Source organism: Dermacentor andersoni, chromosome 1 (genome assembly GCF_023375885.2).
Source record: "Dermacentor andersoni chromosome 1, qqDerAnde1_hic_scaffold, whole genome shotgun sequence".
NCBI lineage: Eukaryota > Metazoa > Arthropoda > Arachnida > Ixodida > Ixodidae > Dermacentor > Dermacentor andersoni.
In genome coordinates this window covers 181,993,264-182,009,715 of record NC_092814.1, presented here as the reverse complement: position 1 = coordinate 182,009,715, position 16,452 = coordinate 181,993,264, and the positions used below count along the sequence as shown (strand labels likewise).

Below are 16,452 nucleotides of genomic sequence, written 5' to 3'. Positions count from 1 at the left end.
CCGACTACGCATACTATCGAAGCATTTTGCAGAAGCAGCCGAGTGATGATACATCGGTGGACGTTCAGGCACACCACGTGGTATACGTTAATGCGCAGTCATTCAGCATGACATCCCTCATAGCGCACATGTAGCGTAGGGACGCAAAATGCCATATTGCTCCCGTCCAGAACAGCGTGCTCGCCGCGCGCATCTCCGCAGGCGAGACCGACACACTACCGTCGACCGCGACTGCATCGGTGACGATAACCATCGTCGTCACCACCAGGCGCTTAGGTGAAGGACTTTGGGCGTAGTCACTACGAGTGTTGCGTGGTCGCTACAAACAGGTCACCGAGACACCGAGAATAAAGGTGATCAAGAGCATGGACGAGTCGTCGTGTGGTGTGCCATCAATGTTTGTCGCGGTCAGACAAAGACCCACAAGGACGTAATGTCATCGATGCATAGATCTCAAATGAAATGCGAGACATCGGTACAAGTGCTATATGTAGCACGGGAAATATTATGCGGCGATAGAAAAGCGCTACTACTTTGACTAAAACAGGATATATAAAAGATTGACAAGAATTACGCCCCACCTCCCTCTCGGTGTCGTCACAACAACGGGGATGGATGAAGAAATCCTGGTAGCTGCGCACAATACTAAGTAAACTTCTTTAGGCACGTATATGCGAAACCTTCACAGAGGGGCTCGCTTCTGCGGCAAGCATTCTCCGAGCAGAGTGACTTCGTGCCACGCATACAGCACAGGGGCTGCTCGCTTATACACGCTGTCACCGGACAGTCGTATACACTATACAGGGCGATGGCACTAAAGACGCAGAGATGGCGCTCCGTGCGTTTGTATAAAGTGCCTATCGGTGTAGTTGGTGGGATGCGAAGCATGTGACATCGCAAAAAAAATTCGACTCGCGGCTTGTCTCTGCACTAGAACCGCCACGATCGAATGAGGTTATCTTCCGAGCAGTCTTATACATACCTCGCGACCCTGCCCCCAACCCTCACTCCCTCTGCTCCACCACCCCGCTTCCCCCTCGTAGTCCTTTCCAACTGAAATATGAGACGTGCGCACTGATCGGCATCGCGACTTGCCGCCGCGTAATTGAAACAAGTCACGGAGGTAGCGCGCTTGGGGAATGGGCGCTCGCCAAGTGAAGCAAAACGGCCGGCAGGCCGCACTAGCGCCGCCTCCTTCATTCTTCTTCTTTATTTTTTTTTCGCTTGGAAGTAATTTTTCTTTTCTTCGGCTGCGGTCAGACTTAATCCCTCCAAAGCTGCGCGCACTTTTGTGCCTTGCCACACGAAAGCGAAGATAGTACGGACGAGGGCGAGTGCTCCGCAAGGTGAATAGCTTTCTTTTTTATTTCCTTGTTCCTCGAACAGAGTGCTGAATTTACGGTTGCTTCTTTTTTTCTTTGTATTCTTTTGCCTTCAAACGCAAGGGTTCAAACTTTTACTTGACAGCAATGCATTAGAGAAATATTCATCGACGAAGAGAGCGTGCAGACGAAGCTCCCAGTTACTACGCAGAAAGCGATAGTTGAAAAACAAAAGAAAAGAAAACGAAAAGAAATCATGCGACAATTAGCGGCAACACCTGAGAACAAAAAGAAGAGGTTGTGGCGATGGAGGGAGAGTGCCGGCGACGTATGCGTTCCACAACACCGCAAAGTTATTTTCACACTAAGAGTTTTAGTCTTTGACATCGCAGTAGTTAACGTCCCTCCTCCCTCTCGTCCGATTCTCCCCACTTTCGAAATTTTTTGTGCATTTTTTTTTTTTTTGCTTAGAGCAGCTGCTGCCATTCTCCAAGCAGACATCAGTCCCATTCACTCCGTCGCAAGAAACTCGACGCAATATCACAGTTTCTCCTAATATTATCAATAAAGTTTTTACGAACGAACATACAAAAAAGTTAGTTCCTGGAAGTCGAAAAATTCGTCTGCTTACTGTATCACATTGCTCCGATTTATTTTCGTCTGTTCCTTATCCACGCGACACATTATTCGCTTTTCAGAAACATAGCAACAACGTCAGAAAACAAATAAAGAGTACATCGCCCCATATATAAAAAAAATAAAGAAGCGAAGGCTTACTAAAAAATAATGCGACCAACAGCATCAGTAGGAGGCTTCGCTTAACGCGATCATTCGAAGACACGTGCAGCTTTTGTCAAAAAGAAACAAACTCACTGCGTGGATATAACGTCAGCTGGCTGCGGGGTGTCTACGCAGCCTCCCAGTACGCCTGCACTGCTCGAAATTTCTACTACGTTCTACAGTGCCAAGAGTTCAGCGAGCGCGACACGGCTACACCAGGACTCAGTGATGCTCATTCTCTTAAAATGATAGCTTCGTTCCTTCCGAAGATGGCTGTGCCCACCTGAAGCGACATGTTTTAGAAATAGCGCACACAAGCGCCTTTGCGTACACCTAAAGCCACACGCTCCGCTTGCGTTCTTCTGTACGCCCAGCGGTTTGCATACCCTAACTTTGGGTGCGCGAAACCTGAAGTTCCCCAAATAATCCGAGGACGCTGAAGCTATGCGATACGTTTTCCGTGAGGAACGGCCACTCGGCTGGTCCCCGCCAGCTTAGCTCGAAAAGTACTACTATAGCGTAGCCTTTATACCGTTGCCGTTACCATCACTGCCCATCCCGATTGTGTTGGCTCAGTGGGTATACTGCGTTCTGCTGCTCAGCACAAGGCCGCGGCTTCGATTCCTGGTCGCGGATTCCGATGGAACCGAAGTGAAACAACGCGCGCGTTACGGTGATTATTTAGGTGCACGTCAAAGCTCCCCACGTGAACAAAAGTGATGCGTCGCCCTCCGCGTCTCTCAGGGCGTTGAAACCTGTCAGCCAACAATATTATATACAGAGTCAGCCAGGTGACTTCTGCGCGCATGCGCCAGCCATGCCATGCCGCGGATTGCTTCGGGAAGAGGCGGTAATAAATAGTGCATACAGCGGCACTAAAACGTTCTATAGCACAACATTAGCACTCTGCTATTAACGTTCCAACCAGGCGACTGCAGTGGCACCTGACCAGGCGACAACGTGCCGCGGTAACGCTATGCAAGAACGGTGCGTGCGGTACAACAGTGCGCAAGGACGCACTTCCTGCATCGAGCGCACCTAGCGCTCGTTCGCACCCGATACCGTGCCGATGGGCTCGAGGCAACGCAACATCCAAGGCAGCATCCTCGCTGACAGGGCGCGCACAGCGGCTCGCTTTCCCGCCAGAGCGTTCAGTGTGCAGTGAGCCGCCTTTCCTCGTTCACAAAGCGTTCGAAGCTCTCTGGCCTCAATCACGCCGCCGGTGTACACAAGCGGCCGGCTTACAGGATAGGATAAACACTGCACCCCACTGCAGTATCAAGAAGACGAGGCCCGTTTCCCGCGTGGTGGAAGCGACGCATTATAATGCTAAGTACGGTTGCTCGCGAGAGCGCACGCACGTGATCCAATTTGGCCGCCTCTATTTAGGCGTGCCGGAGCACGCCCTCGAAGCTATAGCCGTGCCTCGACGTCATCACGTTTTTTTTTTTTTTCAATGGCTTAATACGTGCAATGGCGTGTTGCAAGCTGAAGTGGGAAAACCAACTGTAGGAGCACTAAACCCACGCGACACTCGAGCCCTAGATACAGACCTTTCAGAGTGCACCACTAATAGCTGCAGCGCCGCCGCGAAGCGTTCGTTCGTCACCACGCAGAAGCCACACGGATGGCTTACAATTATACGGCGTCGGCTAATGACTACACGGGAGAATAAATGAACGCGCTTCGGAAAGACAAAGCCAAACAGGGCGCCGGGGCTCGCGCAGTGTAAATCAAAAGGCCGCGCTCCCTCAATTAGTCGCCCGACAGCGCGCCTGTGTGCGTGCACGTATATGCACTCGGGTTGGGAAAGGTCAAGGTCAACGAGGGAAGGCCCATGCCCGTCGACCCGGCGTTCACGCATGGCTCCGAACAATGGCAGACTCGGCTTTTCGAGACGCTTAATTAGCGTCGGCGCGAGATCAAGGAAACCGCTGCGACGCTGTTGGTTATAGAGCGACGCGCGACACGCGCCTCTATGCGGCTCGTCGGGAAGTTCCCACTGAACGACCGGCAGCCTCTCAGTTCTGCGTGACCGCCCGCGGTGCGCGCGCGGTTAGCGTCGGTCGCCGAGGGCACTTTCCCATCACGTGTACACTGCTCGCGTGAACCACGGGCACTGGACCAGCGTGCGAGCGTGGTTGCTGTCAGTCGCCCAATATAGATGCGGTAGGCGGCGGCAAAGCAATAGGAGCTCGTGCACGGCTGTGCCCTAGCAGTGTACACGCTCGAGTCGCTGGGTACAGGAAGCGAGTGTTCGCCATTAAAGGGAAAGCCAGTGAGCATTTGACATCGGCACGCGAAACGAGCAGTGCCCTTATTTCGGCACAAGTACGCGAAAATCAATGAATGAATGAATGAATGAATGAATGAATGAATGAATGAATGAATGAATGAATGAATGAATGAACATTAAAAAGGGAAGTGAAGAACAGACCAGTGTTTCGGAGATAGCCCTCCAGAATTGGAATGACTCCGGAATCATTCCACGTTTCCGCGACCCCGAAATGGAATGGCGACAACGCTTGGAGGAATGGAATGGGAATCGAATTACGTCTTTTTTTCGAAAACAAAGCGCTTTTTCGTTTACGCGCCGTTTTTTGTCAAGATATGCCGAAGAACCAACCAGCCTACGTTCAAACATTAGTAAGTCAGAACCTCGAATTTAACAATAAAGCAGTATCTTTAAAATGGCTTGGCTGATTACGAGTACGGTACATTTATAAGCAACGCGCCTACTACAATTCTGTCCTTATAGACTGAATTGCTCCAAAGTTTGTCTCGATTCTTCGTGTACCCGCGGTTCTATGCCGTTGGTATCTGTCGTGCGGAACTACGGCGGCGGCATACTACCCCCCCCCCCCCCCCCCCCTACGCTTTGTGATTTTTTTTTTTTACCTCGGCGGCGCCTTTGCCCCGGCCGCCTGCTGTCTCCGCGCCCTTCACTTCTTTGTTTTTGCTTCTGTCGCCATCGGCGACTCGGACGCATATTCGAAAAAGCGCTTCTCTAAGATGGGATGCGTATTGACATTGGCGCGATGCTTGTGTTCACTGCAAGCTTTCGCATACCAGCTTGCGCATCGTCTCACCTCGTAATCCCCCCCCCCCCCACCCCTCTTCTAACCCTTTTGCAATAGTGTCCCACCTGTCTAGACACACGGACATTTTTTCCCGAAACTCTGTCGAAGACGGTCTGCAGGTCAGCGCAGCACACACTCGTACACAATGAACTGTGCGCCCTCTCCCTCCATACAGAGAGGCAGACAATAAACTTTTGAAAGCATCGGCTCGCGATGCCAGCCGAAGCAGGAGAGCCCACGTAACTGAGGCCAAGGCTGCGCCTCCCCGAGCCCCGACGCGACGATTCGCGCCGAAGAAAACCCAGTTTCGCTTTGTTCTAGGGAGCTCTGCTCTATTGCAAATAAAAAGCACTTCCATAACGCATTGCCACACTGTCTCCTGCGCCCAGCGGTTCACGCACGCAGTAAGTCCGCCAACATGGCACATCGGAAACAATTTTTTGAAATTACCCGCGAAGAGAACAAGCAAGCTAGACGCAGCAAGCTTTGCTCCGAAACTATACATGCTGAGTTTCATATAATTTGATTCGGCACCTAAAAAGAAAGCACGAACGTGAGTGCACGCAACAAGAGAAAGGGCTGGCAAGCCAGCCGAAGATATCGTCGGCCTTCACCGCTGAGTGCAGCTCTTTGCCTGTTCATCGAAAGGCTGCTCTTTACGACGCCATAATCAACATGATTTGCTCTGACACGGAGCCCTTTCGTGTTGTCGAGAGGGGGGGATTCAAACAATTTGTAACGTCAAGTTTGACAATATTATAAGCCGCCTTTCATCGAAGTAACTGCTTTGTATTCTTTCAAATTCAGGTCGCCGTTCCGGGCAACAAGTTGACATCGCGGGATGGCCTCAGAGAGAAGTTCCTGCCCGGGAAACTATCAGCGCTGCAGACCAAAATATAATCGTCTTTGGCGGGAGCAGAGTACGTCTGTATCGCACTAGACGTGTGGACGTCGCGGTCTACGGAGCGCTTCCTGGCTGTCGAAGCAACATTCGTGGACGGCGACTTCACGGCTCACACGTACCTCCTCAGTTTCACTCGCCTGACGGGGAGCCACACAGCTGCTCGGATCCGCTCCGAGTACGACGCAGCGTTGCTGCAGTGGAACATCGCTGACAAGACGAAATATGTATTTTCGTACTATTTCACCTCCGTTAACTGTTTTTATTTCATTTTCCAGGTCCTTCGCGTGGTGGCAGATAACGCTTCATTAATGATAAAGGCATTTTCATTTACCGGGTGGGAGGCTGAGGAGGACGATGATGATGACAATTTCGACGACTGCCCGGAACGCTTAACCAAGGAGCTTTTTAGCGAGTTTCATCAGTTGGAGCAATTTCGATTTGGCTGCGCCGCCCACAGCCTGCAGCTTGCCGTAAAAGACGCCATTCGGCAGCTATGCCCTATTATATACCATATTGGTTTCATCTTATGTGCATTGATACGTCGTTCATTTATTACTGTTTTCACGAACAAATGTTTGGGCCAAGCTTCGTTAAATAATTTGCCATGAATGCGTGCACAAAGAATGTATTAATATAATAATTGCGGTTCGAAAAGTAAGGGCAGACAACTGTGCTTACTAGCGTTTCGGTGCTTTAAAGCCTAATTATGCAACTACCCCCAGCTCATGCTTAGCCGAATTTTCAAGCGCGCTTCGCTTTTTCATCTTGGGGATTCGTGGTGCATCTGTTGGCATGGCCGAGGTCACGAACTCTGCTTCCCTTTAAACAGTGGCTGCGGATCATTTTTCTGCCGCAGGCCAGGCACCAAGCTTACGCACGCGACTTCAAGGTTCTCACCACGTAAATCAACTGTGTTGAAATACCTCTAAAGACAATGAAAAACAAAACTGGCACTTCATGTAAAGAACGCCTACGGTGTCTAGAAGTTACTTTTTAAAAGATTTGGATTTGGTTCATTCCTTGTTCAAGCTATTTTTATATTATTGCGTTTTGTGCTCCTTGCTATTTTTTTTTTCCTTTCGTGATCTCCCTCTCATTGTTTTTTCTTTTATTGTCCCCGCCGCCCCCCGACCCGGGAAAATGAAATTCTGCGCACGTCACTCCTTCTAGTACAATTCGCTCTGCCCGTAAACACAGTTGCCTGGTATATAAGACCAGTCATCGAGGCGGCAGTCTGCTTATAGTATGCTTATTTGAATTACGGAGCCCATTTCATTAAGATAATACCAGCCGTATTGCCGTAGCCATGGCACTACGTGCACGACATTTATTCCTAAAGAAGAGGAAGGTGCGGCCTATGCATTAATGTGCACTCAATTTATTGAAGGGCTGGAGGAAACGGCTGTGTCCGTCCCCACATTATTTTGTCTAATGCAGTTTTGAAGAGTGTCAGTGTGTCGTCGAAGGCAAAACCCTACGATTACATATGTCATCATTCTCTTTCTGAAACTCTATTGCATTGCATGTTTGCCGTTTGCGCTGCCTGTACTTACAGTGGCAATATTCACTAAATGTCGTCCTCGCTTTATTTTAGGACCAAAATGCCGAGGAAGCCGTACAAAAATGCGGCGTCATCGTTGCATCTATACACAAGAGCTCCGCCGACACAGAAGTGTCGAGTGTGGCCGGTCTGCACTTGAAATCTCACAACGTGACGAGGTGGAACTCGCAGCTGCGAATGGTGAGAAAGCTCGTTACCACTTTTTCGAGTAATCCAGGCCTGACAGAAACTCTGCGCACGTGCAAGAAGGCTAAACTGTCTATATATGAACTGAGGCTGACGACAGATTTGACTGAGCTTCTCTCCCTGTAGAAGAAGCCACGAAGTTGATGCAGAAAAGGCACGAGACATCCTGGCTTTTGGTTCCTGCGTTGCGAAATATCGAAATTTCCCTTGCGGATATCTTAAGCGTGAAGGCCCGTCCAGGTAGGTTTTTAAAAAAATTCCTGCCAAGCTCGGCAGCGGTTCGTATTTGAGTGTTACGACGCGATCTGACTTCTCCGGAGAGCAGCGTTGGCTTAAATCTCTGCACACGCTGCTATGATTGCCAAGGCCCTCTTGCAACGTCACTTTTGCTCCTCGCCGTTTCCTTTGGTGCTCGAGATAGGGATACCGTTCGCGCAGATTGCAAGGCGAAAATTGGACATTTGGTTGTGTTTGTGAGAGAGACTTTTCATGGCCGAATGAAAGAGTCTCGGTGTGAGTACTACTGACAGTTCTTGTGTGCATGGGAAATGTCTGGTTCGTCCGCATGATTGGCCGTAATGACCCAGGCTCAAGATAGTTCTATCAGTAAGGAAATTCGTGCTGTCATAAAACATTCGCTAGTGGAGGTTCATCTCTGTCAGGTTCTGTAGGATGGCGCTGCGCTGGCCACTCTCTAGCGCTATCTTGGTATCGACCCTCACTGTTGTGCGAAGGTGCATTACACTGAATGGAGCATAGACACCTTTGTGTATATTGCCATGTCTCGAGTGTTAATGCGTTTCCAAAAGCCATGAAATACGAGTGTGTGAGCTTGCTGGTTTCTGATATCGTGTGATGACTTTTATAGGTAGAGTACACGAGTGTAATTTATACTTCTGTACTCCTTGCACCTACGAAAATCAATACCCGATCGCAGGAAAGCCCCCTCCCACTTGCGGGCGTCGAGGTTAAACTTTTCAAGAATCCAACAGACATTGCCTCTTCAGAAATGCACGAAAATCAAGGGGGCCAGAAACTCAAATAGAATAATCGAGGACTAAGCAGTAAGATTCATCAAACAAAATACTGTGATGTGAGTCTGATGCAAAAGGTCAATTAATTTCTGACACGCAGGAAATTAACGAAATTTTTGTAAGAGGCATGGTCTATAGTCGTCGAATGTTTTCGATCCTGTTACGTGAAAATATGATCCACACTACCCACCCACAGTCCATCATGCCGTTCCTTGACGTTGCGGCTGAAAAATATATGCAGGTGAAACAGTATACCGGAAAGCATACTGAGAAGGCGCGGAGAGAAGCGGCGGCGTACGTCTTCCAAGGACTGGGTCATCCCACGTTTAGGGTATTGATCTATATTTCGGATGCCAAAAAGTTGAACAGCTCAAGAATTCGCAGTGAGAACTAGAAAAACAAGCACAGGGACATACACGGCGCAAATGTCATCCGGCGCGAGAATCCGCGGCTTTCTAGGAGAAAAATCGCACGCTATCTCATTTCACATTCACGGGTCAACTACAGCGATTACACCGCACGTAGGCGTGCAAGAAGCATTTTCGCAAGACTACGCAATCTCCAGCCGTGGTATTCACGACGTATAGTCACATTTAAAAGGGTTGGCAGATTGGGCGATAGTTGGTATTCCATTATGTTGCAAGAGGGCATAGGCGTGAAGCGCTAACTACAGGACAAGAGAAAGCGAAGAGCTCTCGTCCCTGTCTCTTGTCGTTCCGTTGTTACCACTTCACGCTACACACCTTCGTATAGTCACATTCTCAAAGAAAGTGCAGATGGAGCGGAACAGGCGAGGTCAGAACGCCTTCCTCGCCATCAACGTCTTGCCCTGCGAAGCGAGTTCCATGTGGCACTGTTTTGCAGCGCCACTAGGCGGGTAGCAGCTGCGATGAGACTTAATTCCATCGCAGATGCTAGAAAGACACGGCCACTGCCACTGCCCTCGCTAGAGGCAAAGAAGGGGACAGCCGGCGCGCTCAACTTGCAGAAAGGGGAGAGAGGGATGCGCGATGGTATGGAGCACGTGCGCAAGAGCTACGATCGCTACCAACCCCGCATCCAGAGCACGCCGTTGTGCTAATGGCGGCGTCTCCGAGTCTATTCTTGCGGCACATCGCATGCCCTCTGCCAAAGAACGAATTAGAATTGAAGAGCCCGCTGTTGAGCCCAGCCCGGCGCAACGTTGGCCGAGTGGACTTGTCGCGAAGACCACGCGGCGAAATATTAGCCCCCGCTGGCTGAATGGGTCAACCGCGTCGACCTAGAAGCCACCAGCTCTACGCGCTGCGGCACAAGCACACGTCCAGCGCTTACCTTGAGCAGGGCAGCGTATGGGTGCGTGTCCTGCTGCTGAGTGACGACGGCGGCGGCGCTGGTCTGCGTGGCGCGCGAGTGGAATCGCGCGTAGTCCGGGTCGCTCCACTCGAGCGGTGGGAACTGCGCCGAGAAGCTGGACAGCTGCTTCTTGCACTCGCCCGAGGAACGCTTCTCGGATCGGCTGCGCCGGAACCAGCGGCTGAACATGGACGACTTCCCGTCGCCTGCGCGCAAAAACACAATTTTGAGCGATAATTCGGCCCTCCGGAGTAATTAGCGCACTCGGGAGTTTTGCCGGGAACAAGGGGGGGAGGGGTTATATATATACTATATACTATCCGGCGTCCAGCATCTACTATTTCAGTATGGCGCTATGAGATGCAGCGGAGGACTGACCGGCACACAAGCACACAAAAACCCACACGGGCGCTCGTGTTGTGCCACCTTTTTTTTTTTCTTAAGGCGCTCATGGTGTGGTACCGCTTTTTTTTAACTGGACAATTTTGTGCGTATTATTAAAGCGAACCTTTCATTAGATACTTGTCGGATGCCTGGTGCCTCTCGAGCACAGCGCATACAAAAACACTGAAGTATCAACGCATCAACCATGCCAAGCAAGGCGCTTACATGGAAGTCAGGCGTCTCTCAAGCACAGCGCACACAGCGCATACATCGCGCCAAAACGCTACACTCAAGCATCTGCACGCTGACAACACGCTGACATGGAAGCGATTACGAGCCCTCTTGTGGTATAAATCCGAATTTTGGTGAGGCGAGGTCACCTGAGATGCCTAGGCAGACTTCCGAACAAGCGAAGAAGCGGAACTGAGACGAAAGAGATCATCAGCGCTATGGAGAAAACAAGGTCAGGCAACAGCGTCGGGCAACAATGTTCGCGCAAACGCTTCGAAAGCTACGCGATCTCTCGGTCCGGACACAGGTGTCGGATAGGATGATAAGTATTCTTCTCCGAGTGCAGCCACTTTTGTTGCTGATGGGCGGGCGGCGTACCTCACCACCGGTTTGGCGGGCCGATCCCGGTTATAGTGCTGTCTAAAATCATGTGCCGAAGGGGCGACTGGTGTTATGTCTCAACATGGCCAACGGAATCAATTAGACGTTTACCACGAGGCAACTCCACCCATTCATCAGCGCCTATCCAGAAGTCAACACAGCATTGACGGCGACTGTTGACGTGTCAACAAAAGACCCCTCTACGGGAACCTGACTACCTGAACTAATGATGAAGAGGGCCAACGTCGAATGCTACCGTGAGAACAGCTTCGACCTCGGATTCCCGGGTTGGTAAATATGCGGGGGCGAAGTGCAACATCGGAGGCGAAGTTAGGCGGAACGCTGCAGTATCATTGGTGAGATATTGCGACCGATTCCACTATTGTGATTGGCCATGATACAGTCATCACATTCCCTAGTCTAGTCGCCTATAGGGAAGACGACGGTATGAAAAGCGGAGACCTTTGGTGCAGGTGGTGCTGACGTGTCCTGATGTGAACTCGGACGTTTAATATGCTCCTGCATGGAGTGGGCTTCCGTATCAGGAGCTAGTGTAAATAATGTAAAATGAACCCTTTTTCCTTCAATCCTACTACCGGACGTACTCGTCGATGGGCTTGGTGGATTCCTGGCCCAAGCGCCCCCTCGAGCCGCAACACTGGGTATGTATACCGGTATGTTCCGTTGGTTATGTGCCGCTGGGTGTCTGCACAGGGTATGAGCGCTGGGGCGACTGGGTATATGTCATTGGGCTTTAGCTCGCTCTCAACATTCTAGTTTGCCATTCCGTCCTACTTACTATATACAATATCTACATAATTGATCGCTACACAACAGTTACACTATTCATACAACAGTTCTCTACAAATCATGAATGCTTCGCATTATGTAGACGTCAACTACAGGTATTAGGTATGCATTTTTTTTTAGTTCGTAGCAATACTTCTCGCCCTGCGAGAAGTTAGTCTTTCAACTATAGTAGCTGCTAATGCTACAGAGTCTTTACCACTGTGCTCTTTCTTTTCCACGTCTAGTGAAGAATCACCTCTGTATTACGGCTACTTCGATTAGTCCCTTGTCAATTGCAGTCTGTTCGGTTATTTTGGGTGTCTGGCCACAAAGGTTTGTTTTTGGACGAGTCTGTCGACTCAGCGGCCACGGCGTGTCTTTGCGGCGCTGTCCTTCCTGCTGTATAGCATTGTCAACATACACCTCACTGCGGCTAAATCCCGGAGGCGCGCAGTTAATTATGTGCTGTCTGACCTTCTATATTTGATGCTTCTCCCGAGTATTGGAACCTCTTATATAGTCTCCAATAGTCAATATTGCAATACACGGATGCTCGAAGTACATTTGACTAAATTTAACATTGCCGCATTCCCTGCCTGAACATCTGTCTGCACAAGTGTGACCCTCATCTTTGTGATTTTTTTTTTTCTGTAATGAGAGCAAGGCAATCGATAATTTCTTTTTGTTATGCCGCCGCTTCACTGTTTCGAGAAAAAAATATTGGAGGACGCTTAAGGTACGCCTTTATGAGTGGAAAGCGATAGCATTCAAAGATCCCTGACTGCTTCTCACGCTTCCCATCAACTGCAGCTTATGTAACTGTAATGTTTACCGGAAAACGTTGGCGACTAACGCTATGCACGAAGGCGAGCTTTCCGATAGAAACGCGGCCTCTTGTGTGGGCGAATTCCGGAGGTTGTGCACAACCGCGCCAAGAAAATTACATCCTTTGCAGGTTTCTCTTATTGTTTCGCACCTTTAATATTTCAGTCTGAGAAGATTTAACATAAAAGGCATGCTGTGTCAATGTTTTGTTTCATGACATTTGTTTGCGGGCTGTTATTCTCAAAATTACAAGGAACAACTTTGTCAAGAATGTGAGACAAGGTATGATCAACTTTAGTGATAGAATGGTGTGGCAATATAACCTGCATATACCGCATGTCATATAGCCAAACGTGGCACATACATATACTTAAATATATACGGGAACCTTCGCTCACAGGACGCCGACGCCGGATTTTCTGTGACACGGGACCTTTAACGTTATCGACTTAATAATTATTTGGAGATTCCCCTTTGTAGACAGCAACAATACGCTGTGCTGTCCGGCAGATTTCTTTTCGGCTTCTAAAACTTCGATTGAACTGCGGCGATAATGCTCAAGCGAAGTCAGCTTGACTTTATTTTGCGGAAGCGAGATGCGCGTCCGTGTCGATGTTTCTAACGTAAATAGAAAGGGCTCCTGCAGCGACGGAATGGCTCTTTCAACAGAGGAATAACAAAAAGAACAGAAACATTCCGAGAACTGTGGGGCACTTGTCTACTAGCTGCTGACATGTCACCAAAGAATAACAAATAAATAAAATAACAGTAACTAAAATAATGAAAGCATCTATGTTAAAGGCGTTATATATATATATATATATATATATATATATATATATATATATATATATATATATATATATATATATATATATATATATATATATTCACCGTACCACTGCAGTCCTGGACTGAGGACCCTACCCGCGGAAGAAGACAGAATCACCCATCTCCTTAAATAAAAGTTCCCTCTTTCTACGCGCATATGAGCTTCAAAAGTTCTGCGAGTTTGAGGCCGGCTGTTAGAGTGGGGGGGAGCGTGGGGGGCTTAACGGGGAATTTCGCGCATACTATGATGTGGTCATGGCGTCGGTTATGCCTGCAGACGAGACGTCAGGACCGGGTCGGCGCGACTCGTGTGGCTCTGCGCGCGCGCGCGGTCGAGCGATCCAAGCGCACACGACTGTCGAAGGACCTAATACTTTGGGCACACACTGCACACAAACATGCGCGGCCGCTATGCAGAGGCAGCGTTGCGCACGCATCTCGTCCCGCAAAGGAAGGGGCGATTTGGAAGTCTCGTCTTCCAGACACGAACTCGGGGCAAGCACACACACAAAAGGAACGGGACCTGATTCGTGTCTGTTATTTGTGTAACCCAGCTTTCGCTCGGGCATTAAGTTGCGATTAGCGACCTCCCTTTTTCGCGTGACGAGAAATACTGCCACGCACGCAGTCGTCAGACCGAGGAAGATCAAAATAATGCGACTGGAGCTTTGGAGCTGGCTGGGAAAGAAAAGAAAAAAAGAACGTTTTATTATCTCGCTCTTTCTTCAAGTGAACCATTCGTTCAATCTTTTGGACTAATGTGAGATGGTGCTCCGTAACTGATGCACGGTATAGCGCCATCGAAATGATGCCTCGATCGGGGTTGTTGACGGCATTTCTCGTTGTGTTAACAGACACGGAGGCCGCAGGCAACTGCGGAGTGCACATCGAGCTTCTGCGTATGCATCTGTAACGACAACAATCTGGCTTCTCCTTTAGCTTTCATGCCCCCGTTCATCTTTTCAGTCGCAAGGTTGTAATAAGTAACACAATGAGCGCTTGCTTCTGGCCAAACAGCGTCAGTCTATATAGTCCATCCGACTTTCGCCCCATCAACGCTGGTAATTGCGTTCGCAGGAGATTCTGCACCCCTCGGACTCCAAAATCCCGCGCGGGGTTCTGCGCGTCCTGCCCACCTTTGTTGACGAGTGCCACCTCCCAAGCTCCCTCTACTCTCCCCCCCCCCCTTAACTCCCCTTCCCCAGTGCACTGCGGTTGCGGTGCCCTCGCTGAGAGGCAGTAACTTGACTGCACAGTGCCCCCTATCCTTTCCTGCAACTCTAAACATCTGTTACCCGCCCCCTCCTCCCCAACGTCAAACTGCCTCGATGGTAACGAACATCCTGTAGGGCTGTATTATTCTTCTTTGTTTACTTTTTTCTCATCATTATCCGCTTGCAAATGGGAGCTGCGGCCGAATTGACAAAACTTTTCACTCGTAGAAATGGTTGTCATTGACCGGCCACATTAGCCCATCTCTGTCTGTCAGGATTGTCCGGCACCTGTTCTTATACCAGCCGTTCTAAAGCTGTTTTATTAATACAGGCCTTTCATTCATACGTGCGCGTATACGCGAGGAGAGATGGTAAAAACAGACATCGACCAATCATTATATTAGAGTCATTTTATACCGTTTTCTTGTTCTGGTGACAAAACTTCTAAGCTCACTATGCCGCCCAAAGTAGCTGTGCGTGACGAGGCGTCCTCTATTCGTCGGCCGGGGGAAACTAACTTGCATGTAAATTCTAGCGGGCAGTGTAACTTTCCTACTGCAGTGTTGTAGGGCAATGCGAAAGAGAGAGAGACAGCGAGAGAGTGAAGCTTTAATGATATGCTGGAGATGTTAGGCTGGTGGTTCGCCTGACATGCTACTCCAGGTTCTGGGTGATGATTATGATATATACAGTGATAAACACTTAACAGCCCAGTCACACAAACACACATACACTATAGAGCTATTTATAAAGTTTAGTTAAGGCTCGTAGCCCGCAAGAACGTCACCAGCGCTTTCGTGGCGCGTAACCCGCAGGTTGTGCTTCGCCATGGGTAGAGAATGTATAAAAGAAGTGGCACATTCAAGCCAATGCCACTAAGCGCACAAGCAGATCCATCTCGTTCCTCTCGATTCGCCTAATGTGTACTTTTGTTCTGGCTCGACACGGGGACGTCCTTCGTTGAGTGTATCCAGCTACAGTCCAACGCTCTTTCAAAGAGTCAATCAATAAACTATGAAGCCTCGCATGCAAGTCCCCCAAAACAAGCCATACTGTACCTTACCCCTTACGAGCATAGGCCTCCAGCCATCTTTTCAAGTCAGCCTTTTTTTTTTATTGATCTGATACGCTTCCGTCACCATGTTCGCCACCCTCCACCACCCTCCGTCCTCCGTCCTGCACGCTATAGTGCTCAGCGACATTGTGGTTAGCCAAGCTCGCGTTGCTAAATGGCACCCACAATTGCATAGCGAGCTCGACAGAAACACGACGGCGCTTGCAACTCTTCCCGGACGGCCGTTATCGGGCCTTGTGCAGAAAAAAAAATCTAGAAAAGGGGGAAGCAAGCTCATTAAACAAGCGTGAAACATGACTCCGTTAGACTGGAACGCTGCTCGCCATTTCGAAACAGCTCGTGAAACGACTCTGCGAACGGCCGGTAAAGCAAGCAGTGACCATTCGCTCGGCAATTCGAGCTGCGCGTCGTCGGCCTCGTTTGCATAACCCACCTCTGCAAAGAATCGAGTCCGTCTGCCGCTATTGCGGCGGCTGGCTTATAGGCTAAGACCGCGCAGTGCGCGTCCAATAGGCTTGTC

General features: G+C 49.6%; 1 protein-coding gene across 1 annotated transcript in view; it reads right to left on the bottom strand.

Moving 5' to 3' along the window:
- Positions 1-16,452, bottom strand: part of ko (Stork-head domain-containing protein knockout) — a 426,112-nt gene that overhangs the window by 69,955 nt on the left and 339,705 nt on the right. The window contains exon 4 of the mRNA XM_050195189.3: positions 10,182-10,408. Within this exon, the coding sequence (XP_050051146.1) occupies positions 10,182-10,408 (227 nt within the window). The remainder of the gene's footprint in view (positions 1-10,181; positions 10,409-16,452) is intronic.